Source organism: Ascaphus truei, chromosome 6 (genome assembly GCF_040206685.1).
Source record: "Ascaphus truei isolate aAscTru1 chromosome 6, aAscTru1.hap1, whole genome shotgun sequence".
NCBI lineage: Eukaryota > Metazoa > Chordata > Amphibia > Anura > Ascaphidae > Ascaphus > Ascaphus truei.
This window is the reverse complement of record NC_134488.1, coordinates 133,543,673-133,561,827: the sequence shown is the minus strand read 5'-3', so window position 1 is coordinate 133,561,827 and position 18,155 is coordinate 133,543,673. Positions and strand designations below refer to the sequence as shown.

The following is an 18,155-nucleotide window of genomic DNA, read 5'->3' as shown; positions in this document are numbered from 1 at the left end:
CAGGTGCAAGCAGCGGTAGTAGCTATCCATAAGAGGGGACACTCTTTGAAATCTCCACTGCCTGATACCTTCTTGCCTTCGGTAAGCAGATACCCCCACGTGAGTTGGAGTTTCTTGCTAGAACCTATTATATGTTTTTTATGTTCTCAGCATTTGTCTAGTGTTGTATGTTGTTTGTATATTTGTATATTTGTTTAGTAGTATTATGCTATGATTTGATTTTTTTTATATTTACATGTTCACCTACATCACGTGGAGCATCTATATGGACGGGCGATATCCGTGATACTGCGATATCCGTGATACTGGTTGTATAACATCCTTATTATTTAATAGAATTGTTTAATATATAATAGTGCAGAGCGCCACAGATATAACTTTTTTCCACTTCTATTGCCTGACTAGGGGTCAGGGTTAAATCATAGGCTGCCAGGCTATTGTGGGATATAGCGCTACCTATTTGTTTTCCTCAGGTCACCCGATGGCTACTATTCTGCCCTTGGGCTGGCAGTAAACCCTAGTACAATCAGGTTGCCATTAGTTGGTATGAGGTTATCGTCCTCCCTTTTGGTACTGCACTTGAGTGACAGCAGGGAGTGGTAAATCCTGTTGTAGTTGGGACAACGGGTGCCCGCATCCTGGCTGTACTTTAGGGCAGGACTGCCATAAAGTTAATAGTGTCCTTCCCCCACTGAGGAAGGCAGGTCACACAACAGGGAGCCTGAGATTGGGGCCTTCCCGTGTGCTCTTCCCTCCGGGGGAGCGAGTGTGGACCATACCTCGGTCTCCGCTAGGGAGATGGGGAAGAGCTAGGATGGCTTCGAGTGCCCTTGGCCTATAGTGACGGTCCATGGACCATCATTCAGTGAGAGCAGAGAGTACTGCAATGGGCAGAAGCCTGCCGTGTAACTGTGCTGTACAGAGTGAATAAACCGCCTCCTGCCTGGTGTGTGACCTTACTGGGCAGAGAGGTAATAAGTTATACCATGGGAGATCACTTTCAGCTCCTGGAGCCTACAGCAGAAGGAGGCGCTGCAAAAGAGATATGTGGGGTATGAACCCCAGAAGCCTGTTCCTGTGCCCCCTCTACCATAGGCAGATGACTCAGTCCTCCTGTTGCCAGCAGATACACAGTATCCACCAAACACGTAGTAATGGACAAATCTCCCACTGGGTGGGAGAAACACTGTTACATATAATTTACTTTTTTTCTTCATCATGATCTTGATACAGATGGGGAACGAGGGTTATTTTAACCTCTACCGCGCTATACTTGGATATGATATGTTAATATTCTTTGTTATCACTGCCATTCAATCCTATGATATTCTGTATTGTTACGCAATATTTAAGTAATAATCCCAGAAGAACAGGGCATTACTGGCCAGTAATGCCCTGTTCTTCAGGGATTATTACTAATACAGGCTAAATTTCATAAATTAGACACTTTTGTATAGTTATCTAGATTTTTATTAAAATAAAATGGTTAATACTCTAAAGCACCTCTATGTCCACTTACACTGCAGCTATCTATATCCACACACTGCAGCCCCCTCTGTACACACACACACACACACACACACACACACACAAACACACACACACACACACACACACACACACACTCTGTAGCTACATCCAAACTCTGCTGCTACACACACACAATACAAACGCACCACACACACTGCAGCTCTACACACACACTGCTACCACACACACACACATACATACAAACTCTGCAGCTACATACACACACACACATACAAACTGCAGCTTCACACACACAAACTGCAGCTACACACACACAAACTGCATCCACACACACACACACACACACTGCACCCACATACGCACACTGCAGCCACACACACACACACTGCAGCGACACACACACACTGCAGATACACACACTGCAGTTACACACACACTGCTGCCACACACACCCATACATACAAACTCTGCAGCTACATACACACACACATACAAACTGCAGCTTCACACACACACACACTGCAGCTACACACACAGACACACAAACTGCAGCTACACACACACAAACTGCATCCACATACACACACACACTGCAGCCACATACGCACACTGCAGCCACACACGCACACTGCAGCTACACACACACTGCAGCTAAACACACAGGCACTGCAGATACACACACACTGCAGTTACACACACACTGTAGCTACACACACACACTGCAGTTACACACACACACTGCAGCTACACACAAACAAACTACAGCTACTCACACACATACACACAAACTGCAGCTACACACACACACAAACTACAGCTAAACACACAAACTGCACCTACACAAACGGCAGCTACACACACATACAAACTGCAGCTACACAAACATACAACACAGAAAATGCACCCATACAAACTGCAGCTACACAGAAACAGCACACAAACTGCACCTACACACACAAACTGCAGCTACACACACGCATACAACACACAAACTGCAGCTACACACTAGACAGACAGAAACTGCAACTGCACACACTGCAGACACACTTATTTTACTCTCTCTCTCCCTTCTCTCAACTACTGTAAGTCTGTCAGCTGTGTTCACGGAGGGAGGGGGAGGGGACACAGCTTCTTCCTAATCAATCCCCTGCCCTGTCTCGGAGCTGTTCCTTCCTCTTGGCCAATCCCCTGCCCTGTATCAGAGCTGTTCTGAAAGCTGATTGGCTGGAAATAAACACATTGGAAATAAATACATTGCAAGCTGCAAACATTCCGGGCATTACTGAATGAATAATGCCCGGAATTGTTACCAATCAGAGAGCAGGGATTTCAATAATGCCCAGAATTTTAAAGCTTTAGCCTATAATCTGTGTTCTCAGTAAGTAAGGTAAAGCTGGGTACACCTGTATGTTGAAACTGAAGCATTAAAGATAAGCAGGACGTGGCTATCAGATACAGTATAACAAGATTGCACTAAGGCTGTTTATTATAGGAGTTGGTCCTGTTACCTCCTTTCTCACTATCTCTTGTTGTGTGTTTGTTTGTACACAAAAAAGAAGATACATCAATTCCCCAATAAAGATATCCCCCCCCCCCCCCTTATTCAGATTGGAACATTGTGTCCCCTGGAGCAGCTGTGTGCGGGAGAATGACCTGTTATGCAGATTGAGACTTCCACTGGGACAGAGGTACTGGATAATACCCGCTGAGACACCTCTATTACCAGCCATACATTATTACTGCATGAGCAGCATGTATTCATATAGTACTCACCTTATTAGTATTTCTGAGATAGCATTAATCTTCAGATGTGCTAAGCAATGATTCCTCAACTGGCAGTAACAGGGATATTTAAAATCTCAAGCTAATATTTATAAGTTAATAGGGCGTATTTATATTAAACATGTGAAGCTCACATTTTAGACATATGATCTGTTTTGCATGATAAATTATTTCTGCAGGAGACAAAATGTAAATACACAAAGATAAATACTTCTGGATATGTATTTGTTGTCAAAGGTCTACTTGCTTCGCAGAACATTACGTTTTTAGATACTTCTTATTTACTAATAATAAGGGCAATCACCGGCACCCCATACCGGGTCCTGTAACTCAGGAAGCAGGGGCTCCCCGAGGCTGAAATGAATGCGGCTCAGCTTCAGAGACCTCCTGCTACAATACTGTGCTATTAAAATAAGAACAGCTTCATTACCGTTGCTAGCTAGCTGCTAAAGTAATGAAGGGGTTAAACTAGAGTACAAAGTTTGTTGGGGGTAGAGGGAGTTCGGGAGGTTGAAGGGGTAGTTGCCCCAGGGCTGGTGGTTATGTCTACTGGGAAGGTTGCGGGAGGGATTAACGCCTTCATTACCTTTGCAGTTACTACCGCTAAGGTAATGAGGGTGTACCCCTCCCACTAGCCATGTGGGAGCCTAACCACCCTGCTAAAGGCAACTACACCTATCCCCTACCCACTCTATCCCCAATAAACATTAAAATACAATACAACAGCCAATACACCCATTGATTGACAGTATGATTACTATGCACTCAATGGGAGCAAAGATAACCCCAATGGCCGTGAATGGCCACACTACTACCCACATCCTTTACCCTCAACCAACCCATAACCCCTCCCCCCCCCCAACAAATACAGTACAGTAATGGGCAAAATCCCTATTATCCAGATCTCTATAATATCACATTTGCCCATTAAAAATAAAACCTTACCCAACCAGCATATAGTAAATAAAAATTGTTATTCCCCTGCAAGGAGGAAGGCCACCCTCATCCTCATCGCTGTCCTCCATGTCTTCTGTGGGCAGCCACATTAAAATTAAAATAACAAACTACTTACAACTAACCCCTTAATTACTTTAACAGTTCTTAATCATTATTGTAATTAGGGGGTTAACTCTGCCTGTTACCCACCCAGGAGGCCTTGTCACCCTCCATGGGGCAACTACCTCCATCCCCCACACCTTCTACCCCTATCACAACATAGGCAAAAGCACCAGTAGCCAAAAGTGGCTAAAAGCTAATAAACCAATTGATTGTGACTGTGGTAAATCATGCCCATGCCTATGACAATGAAGGGGCAACCTAAAAAAAACAACAACAAAATAAAAGACTTTACAAAATATAAAAAATAAACATTTGCCAATAAACCCATTGATTATCACCGTTGTAAACCTTGCCCAGAATATGGACATGAAGTGACACAATGGCAATAAATGTGCAACCTACAAAAAAAACAACCACCAAATAAAATACATGACATTGTTTATAAAAACAAACTTTTGCCAAACAATGCATTGATTGTCAATGTGTTTATCTATACCCTGAAAGGAGCATAGATAAAATCATTGCCAGTCAATGGGAATCCTAAAAATAAATAAATACAAAATTAAATAAAATACAATCAATGGGCCTCATTCAAATATCTTCGATGAGTTTGCTGCTATCTCGCAAGGTTTGGCATGTTCCCGCCGAACGGATTGAAATTTGAATTATCACGGTATTCAGTATATCACGATATATCACAGTATTCAGAAAGAATCTGAACCCAACTCAAACCGTCCGGCAGGAAAATGCATAAACCGCTCGGGACAGCAGAAAATCTCATCTCAGCCTCTCTCAAAATTCTCCCCGTGCGATCGTGTCCAGCTGCATAGAGAGCTGCACAGAGAGAGCAGCCTCTCCCTGCACAACTCTCACAGGCGATCTCCCTGCACAGAGAGAGCTGCATCTCCCTGCACAGCTCTTACAGGCGATCTCCCTGCACATCTCTTACAGGTGATCTCCCTGCACAGAGAGCAGCCTCTCCCTGCACAACTCTCACAGGCGATCTCCCTGCACAGAGAGAGCAGCCTCTCCCTGCACAACTCTCACAGGCGATCTCCCTGCACAGAGAGCAGCCTCTCCCTGCACAACTCTCACAGGCGATCGCACTGTATTAATAAAATGTTTTAATAATAGTGTGCGGAGCAGGTGGTCTCTGGAGAAGAACCACATTGATTTCAGGTCGGGGACCCCCTGATTTCCGAGATACAGGCTCCATTATGCGGTGCCGGTATCTCCTATGCGTTTAAATATCCTGGTCACGTGACATGGGACATTTAAACATTGCATGGGGATACCCACTTATTATCATGCCCATAATATGGGCATGATAAGCCACTATAGCAGTCAATGTGCAACTTTAAAAAAATCAACAGACCCAAAAATACACAACAATGAACAATGAACTCAAAACAATAAACAGAAATATAAAACATAACAATAAATTCAAAACAAGCATTTGCCAAAAAAATTTGGCCAAAAAATGCATTGTCTGCCACTGTATTTATCTATACCCTAAAGGGGCACAGATAAATACATTAGCAGTCAATGGGCAAGGACCCTTATATAAGGCCTGTTCCGTATCAATTTAGCTTAACATGCTGACGATTCAACATCTGTTTTGGATTTGACATGGGGTTTCATTGGATTACAAAGAATGAAGAAAGTACAGGCATACCCTGGTTTAAGGACACTCACTTTAAGTACACTGGCGAGTAATTACACATCGCTCAACAGGCAAACGGCAGCTCGCGCATGCGCCTGTCAGCACGTCCTGAACAGCAATACCGGCTCCCTGCCCTTACCGAAGCGGGCAGATTATAGAGCTTGTTACACATGTGTTATTTACATCAGTTATGCACGTATATGATGATTGCAGTACAGTACATGCATCAATAAGTGGGAAAAAGGGAGTGCTTCACTTTAAGTACATTTTCACTTTACATACATGCTCCGGTCCCATTGCGTACGTTAATGCGGGGTATGCCTGTATATATATTATTATTGTGTATTTTTGGCCTTCGTGCTTTTTGATTAGGGTGAAAAAACAGAAAGTGAATCCCTGCGCGTCTCCCACTGGGATATCAATAAATGGGGAAATAAATATACATGGTGCAAACTAAATCTGTAAGACAAAGGAGACTTTTGGTTACATCCTTTGATCAAATAATGCCAAGCCTACTAACCAATGTCAAGGTAAGTCTCAACAGCAGGTATGGAATTGGTCCCCACGATCTGATTGGCTGAAATACCTTGTGACACAGCGGCCATCTTGGATTTACTGACGTCATGTTAAAGGTAAATGAAGCACAGCCATTCTGATTGGCTGCCATCATTCCCTTTAAGTGACGTCACAGAAAAAGAAAAAAAAAATTAGTCTGCACATGGTTTTAACAGCCAATCAGGTGGCTGTTAACCATTGTGAGGGTAAATGTGACGTCACAAGCCATATTTAAGGCCGTGACGCCTCATTTGAGCCCAAGAAGCCGACGAGACAGCATCGGCTGGGATTTAACATGGGGTTTTATGGATTGACAGATGAAGAAAGAAGATAAAGAACAACAAGAAATGGTTACAGATGAAGATAGAAGACGGTGATTAAAGAAAGAAAAAAGAAGTTTGGGGTACCTGAGCCGGATCCTGATGGATGATGGCATCGGATGCTGTTGGAGGCCTTCAAGGTACAGTACGTGAGCTTCCTGTTACCCCGGGAGTCGGAGGGGCACCGCTTCTAATGGTAAGTAAGATATTCTATGTTTGTAAATGTTTCTTTTTACAGGTCTATTTTTTGGGTGTGTTTTTTGATTTTTTGGGGGAGGCACATTGACTGATAATATATTAATCTGTACCTCTTTCGGGTACAGATTAATACATTATTATGCCAATATTTGGGGGGCATTTCTCGCTTGTTATTGATGTGGATGTGATTGTTTGTTTATGGTTAATGTATTAAAAGGTTTGCGATTGGTGTTCGCTTGTACTTAAAGTTATATTATGTTAGCTAATGTGTTTTATGGATACTTCAGAGATAGTTTGAATGTATTTATTTGTCTTTTAATGGTTGCATTAATTAATGTAGGATTAATTCATTGTTTACATTGGTTAGTGTTACTATTCATTTTGAGTTGCTTTATGGATTAATTGGTTTGATTGGGTAATGGTTTAATTAATTCATTGTTGATGTTGTAATTGCTTCTATTGATTGGATTAGCTGGCTACTGATTTTATTTAGTGAAGTGTGTTTTTGGGAGTATAGTTAGGTTTTATTACTGTGTGTCTTGTGTATTACTGTATTTTTATTGGGGTGCCCATTGAGTGCTATAGAGGCTTATCATGCCCATATTATTATTATATGGGTATGATGTACCACTATACTACTCAAGGGGTATAGGGTGGGTATAGTCAGGCTGGGGTGGGTGCTTAGGCCTCACGGGTCAGGGTGGGTAGGTGATTAAGGGGTTAGGGACCATTAGAATGTATTTTTTTTCAATATATGCTTTCTGGCAACGGAGGACAGAGGGACCTGCTGTTGTGGTAAGTATAACTGTATTTATTTATTTTATTTATGTATGCGACTGCAGTGTTTAATAATGGGCAAATAATATATTATCCATATCTGGATAATAGTTAATTTGCCCATTACTGTACTGTATGGATTTGGGCAGGGGGGAGGGGGGGGGTGGGGGGCGTGTATTGATGTGTTTTTACATATTTATTTAAATATCCATTTCTTTAATAGTGTAGAGGTGCAGGGGGTCTCCGGAGCTGAACCATGTTAGTTTTGTGTCCGGGGACCCCCTGCTTCCCGAGATACAGGCCCCATTATGGGGTGCCGGTATCCCTCTGCATTGAAATGTCCCGCGTCACGTGACCGGGACATTTCCTTACATAGGAGATACCGGCACCCCATAAAGGTGCCTGTATCTCGGGAAGCAGGGGGTCCCTGGACACAAAACTAACATGGTTCAGCTCCGGAGACCCCCTGCACCTCTACACTATTAAAGGAATGTATATTTAAATAAATAATTTTCGGGCGACATTTCCGCTGGGAGAGGTGGCTCTCTCAGAGCTGCTCTCTCTGCAGCAGAAATGAATCGCTGGTTTTTGCCTTTGCAGAGGCTCGAGGCTCTCGCTGGCAGCAACTCGCCAGGTTTGGGCATTCTGCTATCACAGGTATTCGAGCCTTTCTGAATACCGTGATAGCAACGCCCAAAAAACATTCATTTGAAAATCCCTGGCGATTTTTTTTATGAATGTTCTCTGAATAAGGCCCTATATTCCTTGAAAAAGGAATGACCATTTGCTGCTATAGTGACTTATCATGCCAATATAATATGGGTATGATGTATTACTATGCCAATCAATGGGTACACAGTGGGTATAGTAGTCCCGGAGTGGGTGGATAGGTCTCTTGGGTTTGTAGCAGCGGTTAACCCTTTAAATACTATAGCCATTATTAACAACTAAGGTGATTAAGGGGCTAGGGGCCATTACATTGTATTTTTTCATGTATTCTTGTTGATATCAGAGGACATGACCTGGAGTATGCTGACGAGGATGCCCTACATGATGGCAGGGGTAAGTAACACGGCTTATTTACTTTATTTATGCTGGCTGGCTAATGTTTAATTTTATAACGGGCAAATGAGCTATTATCCATATCTGGATAATAGTTATTTTGTTTAAAACCAGAGACAGAACATGAAACACAGACAGAGCTCAGTGCACATCCAGTGAAACCTATACAAGGTACAGTGCCAAAATATATATGTATAGATATCTATTAAATAAAATGGTCTTTTAGTTTAACATTTTGGCCATACTTGAAAACGAGAGGTAACTCTCAATGTATTACTTCCTGCTAAAATATTTTATAAATAAATAAATAAATAAATATAGGTTTCACTGGATGTGCACTGAGCTCTGTCTGTGTTTCATGTTCTGTCTCTGGTTTTAAATATATATCGCCATGCTCAGTAGCACTCCTCTGTGACACTCATATGCTTATATATATGTTGTGGTTATTTTGGGAGTTCAATAGGAGCCTGCAGGTGTCCTGTATGTTTAATAGTTATTTTGCCCATTACTGTACTGTATGTGTTGGGGGGGAGATGGGGGTGTATTTATTTCAATGTATTGGGGAAAAATATTTGGCCACAGGATTGGTACCACAGGCCAGCGGGGACCCACGGGGACCACCCAAGGGCCCCAAGACACCTGAGGGGACCACCTGATTACTCCCAAACACCCACGGGGACCACCCAAGGGTCCATATACACCAACAGGGAGCACCTGAGGGCCCACATACACGCGCGTTTACCACCTGAGGACCCACCCATGTGAGGGAAGAGGAGGTGGTATTAGTGTTTATTGTGGGTAGCGGGGGTGGGTGAAGGGGGTATTTGGCTATTGGTGGGTAGCGGGAGGGGTTAACCCATTCATTGCCTTAGTGGTTAGCCATTAGCCAGTATTGTACAGGTTATTAAGAATTTTAATCAGAGTTAGGGCCTGTGAATGATGGTCATGCCTTGAAGGGACACACAGGCTTACAATGCTTTGGCCAAAGTGTTAAACTAAGCCATTCGGCTGAAACGCGTCAAAGTGTGCTAGCTCTACATTGGTAGCAATAAAGTTTTTTCACAGTCAGCTGACCAGCATTCATTCTGTATACACGGCGGTGCATCGCGTGTTTCCTCTCCATGAGGTGTTCTCCCTTACTTGCTGTTTCTGGTCGCACGCCGGGTTGCTGGAGCAGAGACTGAGCAGAGAGGAATTCAACACACCGCCGGTCATAGACCACCCTCACGACGGACGGGTCGTTCGAGGGTTGGCGGTGCTACATGCCGGGATACTTACCACGGGCACGGCATCTACAGCTGGACCAGGGTGAATCTCACAATATTTCATTATAGTGCTCTTGGTGAGCCATATTATTGTTAGAGATCCTCTCATCCGGTCAGCTTTGCCCTATGCCCATTATATATATCTTGAAGGGATACTCTCTCAGCAACTCATACCACACTTCTGAGCACCTACATTGGTGAATTTTTACACCTGTTTTTTCTCCAAAGTGTTAAACTAAATTACCCTTTTATTCAAGAGATATATAGGTATTTCACTGTGTATTTTTGCCATTGGATATAGCACTGGGCTCTGTTTAATTTATTTTATTTATAAAATATTTTACCAAGAAGTAATACATTGAGAGTTACCTCTCGTTTTCAAGTATGTCCTGGACATAGTTAATATGACAAATAATACATGGTTACAAATACAGTTACATAAATGAACAGGGTATACATTATATATAATACATTGCATGCACAGTTAGAGAAGATGTATATTATAGGCTTATGTAACAGTTACAGACCAGATTAAAATGTGAGACAGCATTAGTTTTGAAACAACTTAAACTGGTGGTGATGTGAGAGTCTCCGGTAGGTTGTTCCAGTTTTGGGGTGCACGGTAAGAGAAGGAGGAGCGGCCGGATACTTTGTTGAGCCTTAGGACCATGAACAGTCTTTTGGAGTCAGATCTCAGATGATAAGTGCTGCATGTGGTAGGGGTGAGAAGCTTATTCAGATAGGTGGGTAGCTTGCCCAGAAAGTATTTGAAGGCAAGACAGAAAAGGTGAACTTTGCGCCTAGACTCGAATGATGACCAATCTAGTTCTTTGAGCATTTCGCAGTGATGTGTGTTGTAGTTGCATTGGAGAACGAAACAACAAATTGAATTGTAGAGGGTGTCAAGTTTGCCAAGGTGGGTTTGGGGTGCCGAGCCATATACTATGTCTCCATAGTCGATAATTGGCATTAGCATCTGCTGTGCAATACGCTTTCTGACAAGGAGACTTAGGGAGGATTTGTTCCTGTTAAGTACCCCTAGTTTGGCATAGGTTTTGGTTGTCAGGGTATCAATGTGCATCCCGAATGTTAAGGGTGGAGTCAAACCTTATGCCCAGGTATTTAAAACTAGTGACAGGGGTTAGGGTGGTGTTAGCATTGGTTCTGATCTGGAGTTCAGTCACTGGAAGCTTTAAAAATTTAGTCTGTGTCCCAAATACCATTGTTTGTGTTTGTTTGTATTATATATTGCCATGTCCAGTAGCACTCCATTTATGGCATTTACTGTATATACGACTATCCTAAAGCTTGCTTTAAACTAGCCGGGTTACATTCAGGGTATGTGCTGGACTAGTTTGAGGCAAGTTTAAGGCATTTCTGCATTGACTAACGACCCATAGGATTAACACAGCAGGGGTTAATCTGATGGGCCATTAATCAATGCAGAAATGCTGGGGCTAGTTTAAGGCAAGTTTAAGTCATGTATTCAGAATGCACCTGGCTGTACCTGGGTCTTTTTGGTGATTGCCACTGGTTTGTTTTAGAATAGTCGCAGTCTCTGCTGTATATATATATATATATATATATATATTGTGGTCATTTTGGGGGCTTATATGAGCTTTCTGAGTATTTGTGTGTTAATCATATAAATAACAAATAATACAAATAACAGATCATGGGAATAAGTGCTTCAGACATAAAAGTAACATTTACTTAGAGGAGTCCACGCTCCAAAGTATTCACAATCTAATTAGTAGGTAGGAAGAACATACAGAGACAGTAGGAGGGCATTCTGGTAAGTGTGTCTGCAGGGGGCAAAGCTTTATGTAACATGTGTATATTATTAGCCACGGTGCTCCTCATATGCTTCTTTAAGAAAGTGTGTCTTAAGGTGGGTCTTAAAGGTGGATAGAGAGGGTGCTAGCCAGTCTTATCTGCTTGTGTTCTGGTCCGTCGTCTCCGATTTCTCCTGATGCTTAAGATGCAGGCGTTTAAGTCCTGCTGCTCCCAGAAAGTCTTTTGCCCTATTTCTTTACAGGCTTCTCTGCTGTGTCGGGATTTGTGTTCCCCAACGTTCCCTGTCCAAACCCTCTGGAGAACAAGCCTAGATCCCTGTGGGCAGAAGGTCTGTTATCTGTGTTTCCTGCCCTGTTAAGGGAGTTAAATGGCTAACATTTTTTGCTTCTTCCACTGTAATATTGACAAAATCTGGCCTTTCCTCTGTCAATCTTCTACTAAACCCTTAATGCATGCCGTTATCCTCTGCCGCCTTTATTATTGTAGCATACTGCTAACAGAGAAACTGACTGATAGAATTATTTCAATTTTTCACAAAACAGTTTGCTCATCTCCTACGTAAATCTACAGTATTTTATGGCATCCCATCACATGTTGGATCACCTACAAAGTTCTCCTCACCTTTCAGGCTCTCCACTCATCTTCTCCTTCCTACATACTGTATCAGCTTTGATTTCTCGTTATGCCCCTGCTTGTGTCCTGGGCTCTACCCATAACTATCTCCCCTATAGCCTTGAACTATTTTCCCTCACTTCTCCTTAGCTGTGGAACTCCATCACACTCACTATGCACAAAGCACCTTCTCTCCCCACCTTTAAAACAAACCTTTCAGCATATCTCATCCTTGAAGCATTTCAATAGCCTGTGTTTATGGCTAATATCCCACGCCCACAGTTTCTGCTACCAACCCATGTGGCCAAGCACTGCCATCTACAGCACATATTCCCTCACCTGCTGTCTCAGTCCCTCAAAATCCCACTTAGATTGTGAGCTCTGCAGGGGAGGGATTTCCTTTCCTATTTTCTGACATTGTTGCACTTATTGTCTTGTATTATAATTCCCTGAATTGAATTGTCTCTTATGTAAAGTGCTGAGTACACTGTGGGCATATAAATAAAGATATACATACATAAATACTGTATATTATATATATAATATTCACTAATAACATTTCTGATCGAGAGAGAGGTTGTCCAGCTGCCTGCGGTGCAGTGAAGAAGGCAGTATTCCTTGTCTCTTGCTAGGTCTGTCTCAATAACTGGCACCTCTTGATTCTGTTGAAGGGGTATGGAATGGAGTTAGGGTATTTTCTGATACCCCTGCGACATTTCGTCCAGTGCCCCTGGACCCCTGTCTCTGGTCATGTATATATTTGGGCATAAACCTGGGTTTCCCATAGAGCAGACCCCTGATGTCCAGGTGATGTTGCCTGGAGATTATATCACACCAAAAAGCTTTTAATTCTTCACTGTTTGTGAGTGCATTTACTTGTCCAACTTTGTATTTTAAATGGTCACACTTTTATGTGTTATGGAGCGCACACCTTCTTTTTTCTTTTTAAGATAAAGTATTCACTGATAACATTTTGTAGTATTTTTTCTACAAGATCACTGAAGTGTCATTTTACTATGAACAAGTATCTATAATCGAGCTAAATTACCATTGGACAGATGTGCAATACTCCTCTCACTATTATCACTCATAGTTCAGCCCATGGCTTATCTGACTGTCACACTGGCTCAGATTTTCATCAGAGATAACCTGTAAGATGCCCTACCCTCGCACCTTCTTAAACATGTTACATTGTTAACCCGGTTCACAAGTTTCTGATCTGGGATCTTCGAGTTTGAAAAATCTCCTCACAGAAATGTGACATCACTACTGTACCTCTCGGCTCAACGCTGAAACCGCAGGACGCACCTCACAGAAGGGAACGCTGACATCGCTAACATTGACAAGCAGCACCTCTCCAGCTGGAGAAACCAATAGCACCATCTACCCTGAGAAAAAGGGGCTGCAAGAACTTGTATTGCTTTCAAAGTGAATTTAACTCCATCTAAATCTTTAGTTATTAACTAACTTTGTGGTTGCTATAAAAAGATTAGGATATAATAACTCAAGTTCTGTCAAAGCTTTCTGTTTGATCGATACAAATGAGACCATAATAAACATTACTTCACAATGGTTACTTTTTATTGTTATCATTTTCAATAATTCCAATCCCCATGTATCAATAATCCAAATAAAATGTATACGTCTTGACTACTCTATCATTATTTAATGATTGTAATTTGTTGTTGAATGAGGGAGCTGTCTTCTTTCTGTAGTTAGGTACAATGAATCCCAGAACTGGATATTTCTTGAAAACCAATCATTAGACCAAAGCCATGCTTACATATCGAGGGAGACATGCAGCCTTTTTGGGACAATTGCACTTTTGTTCCATCTGCAGAGACAACATATTTCTCTGATCAGATAATGAAGAATATCCAGCATCATATATTTGTGCATTAATTTGGCAATATGTTCCCTTAACAAAAATTAGGATAGGTGTTAAATACAAGAGGTTTGTTAACTGCAATTCTTACATTTGACTCCTGATTTCACACCTGTAACTGTATTGGGGAACATGAAACAATAAAACGAAATTTTTGTAACACAAAATATCTAAGAATATAACGTAACAATTGCAGAGTTGTCATTTATCAACTTTCATTCCTGTGGCCCTGTGTTATATTTGTTTATGAAATTACATTTCCCTTGTTTCAGTTACCTATTCATTCAATTTTTTCTCTACATGATCTTATTGAAGAGACAATGAGATCATCTACAGTACAAAGTTCACCCAAGCAAGGATAAGAAGATGATGGCCCATATATATTAAGTGGTGCTATTCCATAATACAGGATGTGGCACCAACATACATATAAACATCTCATTCAAAGGAATTAGCCGGGAATATGATTTATGGAATAGCACTGTCTAGGACTCTAGATTATACGGCCCAATGTGCCCTTCAACAAAAAAGAGAAGTATATCTGAAAAGCAACGCTGCTATAATGCAGAGAACCTTGTAGTTGTTCCCTCGGGGTGTCTGGTAGGAGGTGGAAGTTTCTGGGAGGTGAGGAGCATGCAGCTCAGATCCTGAATAAGGAGCTCAGGGACAACTCTGCTCTAAGTACATTAGGGACCTGGGTGGAGGTTAGGACTCCCAACAGCAAAGTTACTGGGGAAAATGTGATTATATTGTGTGATATCTGCCTGCTATCAGAGATATAAATATAGCCAACAGTGAGAGTAACCTGCAGCTTCCACCCTGTGTCTACTTTCCTTTCTAAGTAATAACCAGACCTCTCCATGCACAGCGCCCCCCCCAGACTGTGAGACCGTCTCTCCCCCAGGTCTGTCTTTCCTTGGTTATGTCCCCGGTGGCAGAAGGTGCGTGGCCGTGTATCACACACATAGTAAATACGCAGGAACTAAACGGGTCAGTGGGACAGACTGTCTCATAACGTACTGCAGCCTGAAGACACATACAGTACAGCTGTGGCAATGTTCCGCATGAGAAGCTAATTAAGAACGGAAATAAGGGGGTCAGCATGATTATTGTCAAACTACAAAGTGTTTTTATTCATGACACTTTAAACACTGAATATATATATTTAGTGGTAAAGATTATAATTTCCCTGTCAAAATTAGGGTCATCTTTTGTTTTTAATTTAGCAATAAGATGCAGTTACCTGTGCTGCCGTGTCACTGGTTACATATACAGGTGCCCTTCTGTGTCCTCTTATATCATCCTACTGATAAAACCCTTCATCTCCCTCATCCCCTGCTCAGTCTTGACACCTAGTAACAGCCTATTCCATTGTATGTGCCAGGTGTGATTAAGTATGTTACATATAAGTCAATTAAATCAGTTACTGTTATATACATTAGGTATAGGGAAGGTCTCATCACCCACTTTCTTAATACACCTTTGAGGACTGTGCTAATTACCTGGATCTTTAAACTCTCCGATGTAGGTGACACATTTGTCCTCTTTATGTTTGCACACTCGTGTTTGGTCGCTGACACACTCCTCCAAGCTATTCCCCTTAAAGCAGTCTGAGCAAACCTTCCCACTGGGCTTTCCATTATCAGGAGGCACTAAGAATGAATGAGGGAAACAGTTACATTTCTTTATTATATACACACACACACACACACACACACACACACACACACACACACACACACACACACACACACACACACACACACACACACACACACACACACACACACACACACACACACACACACACACACACACACACACACACACACACACACACACACACACACACACACACACACACACATCCTTATATTAAATAACTGTACAGCAATGGCTACAAATGTAATGAAAAAGCATGCATATAAAAACTCTGCATTTGGAGTGGCTCAGTGAGTAAAGACACCGTCTGGCACTGAGAGTTTGAAGCAGGGGAGCCTGGTTCAATTCCCGAGTGTCGGCTCCTTGTGACCTAGGGCAAGTCACTTTATCTCCCTGTGCCTCAGGCACCAAAATCTTAGATTATAAGCTCCACGGGGCAGGGACCTGTGCCTGCAAAAATGTCTCTGTGAAGCGCTGAGTACAACTAGCAGCGCTATACAAGAACATGCTATTATTATTATTACTTATTCCACAGCTTCTCTTCTCTTGGAGCCACGTGAAATGTATAATAGGTGACACTTGCTGTTTGTACTGTACTGTATGTGCCATTAAAATCTTTTTGTGCAGTAGAGAGCAGTCCGGTTCACATTTTCCCCCAGGCAGCTGCACCGCCTCATTTCTGCATTCCTCTGCTGATTCCCGTTCTGTAGGAGCACAGCATACTAGCGTAAGTGAGTCTTCTCTTGTGCTTATACTCACTGTATTATTGAGCATCAGTTACTGTACAACGTTTATTTTTGCTGACTCATACCAGACTTACCTTAACAACAAAGCTGTTGTGCATGAATACACCTGGGTGTTCACCAAGGCTGCTTATGTTTTAGAATCAGTGCAAATGATTGACTATGGGGGATAATCTCTACGGGCTCATTATACTGTCCGGGAGTGTCCATTTTTATGTGTACACTATAAGGACATTCTCTGGGTAGCATCACTGGGAGATTTTGCTCCCACGACCTCTCTTGTTATAATTGTTTGTCAGAGTATCCCAGTGCATCTCTAGCACTTTATATAATTTCCCCAATGAAATCTTCTATAAATGTTTTTTCATATGGCGCTCTCAGGCTGCCTTGATTTCTTTGCATCTGAAAATCTTTCTGGAGAGGAGAAATAAGAGAGACGTACTAAAAAGACATCCAGGTAATTTATTCAGTGCCTGAGGCCTCGGCACTCCGTGTGAGTGTATAGCTTACCCCTTTTGACCTGCAATCACGTTTTGTCACCTGATTTCACTATATAAATATTTATTTTCTTCCCCCCATTTGTTCCTTGAGGTTGTACTGGTTCCTTTTCTTATTTGGTACCATTTTCTGGACAAGGAACAATCTATTTCCAGCAGCACCAACCATTTTTGTAGGGAATGTGTAGGTTCACGTAGATAGTTGTATAACAAATAAGGCACTCACCACCTAACTGGATAATAAAGCCCAATACGGCTAATATAGATAATGTGCAGGGAGACCAGGAGTCCCCACTGTGACAGTGAGGGGGTAAGAGTGTCAGCTCTTGAGCCTAACTGGTTTACATGCATGCTATGTAATTGTGCGACAATAAAGAATGTTTATGTTTTTGCCTTTCCAGAGATGCCAGCCAACAGGGATTGCTAAGGTATGAGTTTCAATGGGGGTTTTGCAGAGAAAGTGTTGTCAGAATGAGTCTAGGTTGTCGGGGTCAAGAGTTGTTGGAAACCCCAAAAATGTACCAGGGAATCATGCTTGATTCCCGGATACATATAGGCCCATTATCCCGGCAATATCTCCTCTTGAAAACGCTTGCGCGACTCACCGCTAGGGTTCCCGGCTTAAGCACAGCCCAGAAAGGTAAATGGGGCATAGGGATGCAAAGTGTCCCTGTAAATATGAGGATTCCCTAGGTTAAGGGGCATACCCAGTTAATGCCCAGATCATTCAGAACTGGTATAGGGGTTCTGGAGGGCTCCAACCCTATATAAGGTTGTGAGGGGACTG

General features: G+C 42.3%; 1 protein-coding gene across 1 annotated transcript in view; it reads right to left on the bottom strand.

Moving 5' to 3' along the window:
• The window catches only part of LOC142497938 (urokinase plasminogen activator surface receptor-like), a 46,566-nt gene that overhangs the window by 21,396 nt on the left and 7,015 nt on the right, over nt 1-18,155 (bottom strand). Inside the window, exon 4 of the mRNA XM_075606406.1 lies at nt 15,969-16,118. Within this exon, the coding sequence (XP_075462521.1) occupies nt 15,969-16,118 (150 nt within the window). The remainder of the gene's footprint in view (nt 1-15,968; nt 16,119-18,155) is intronic.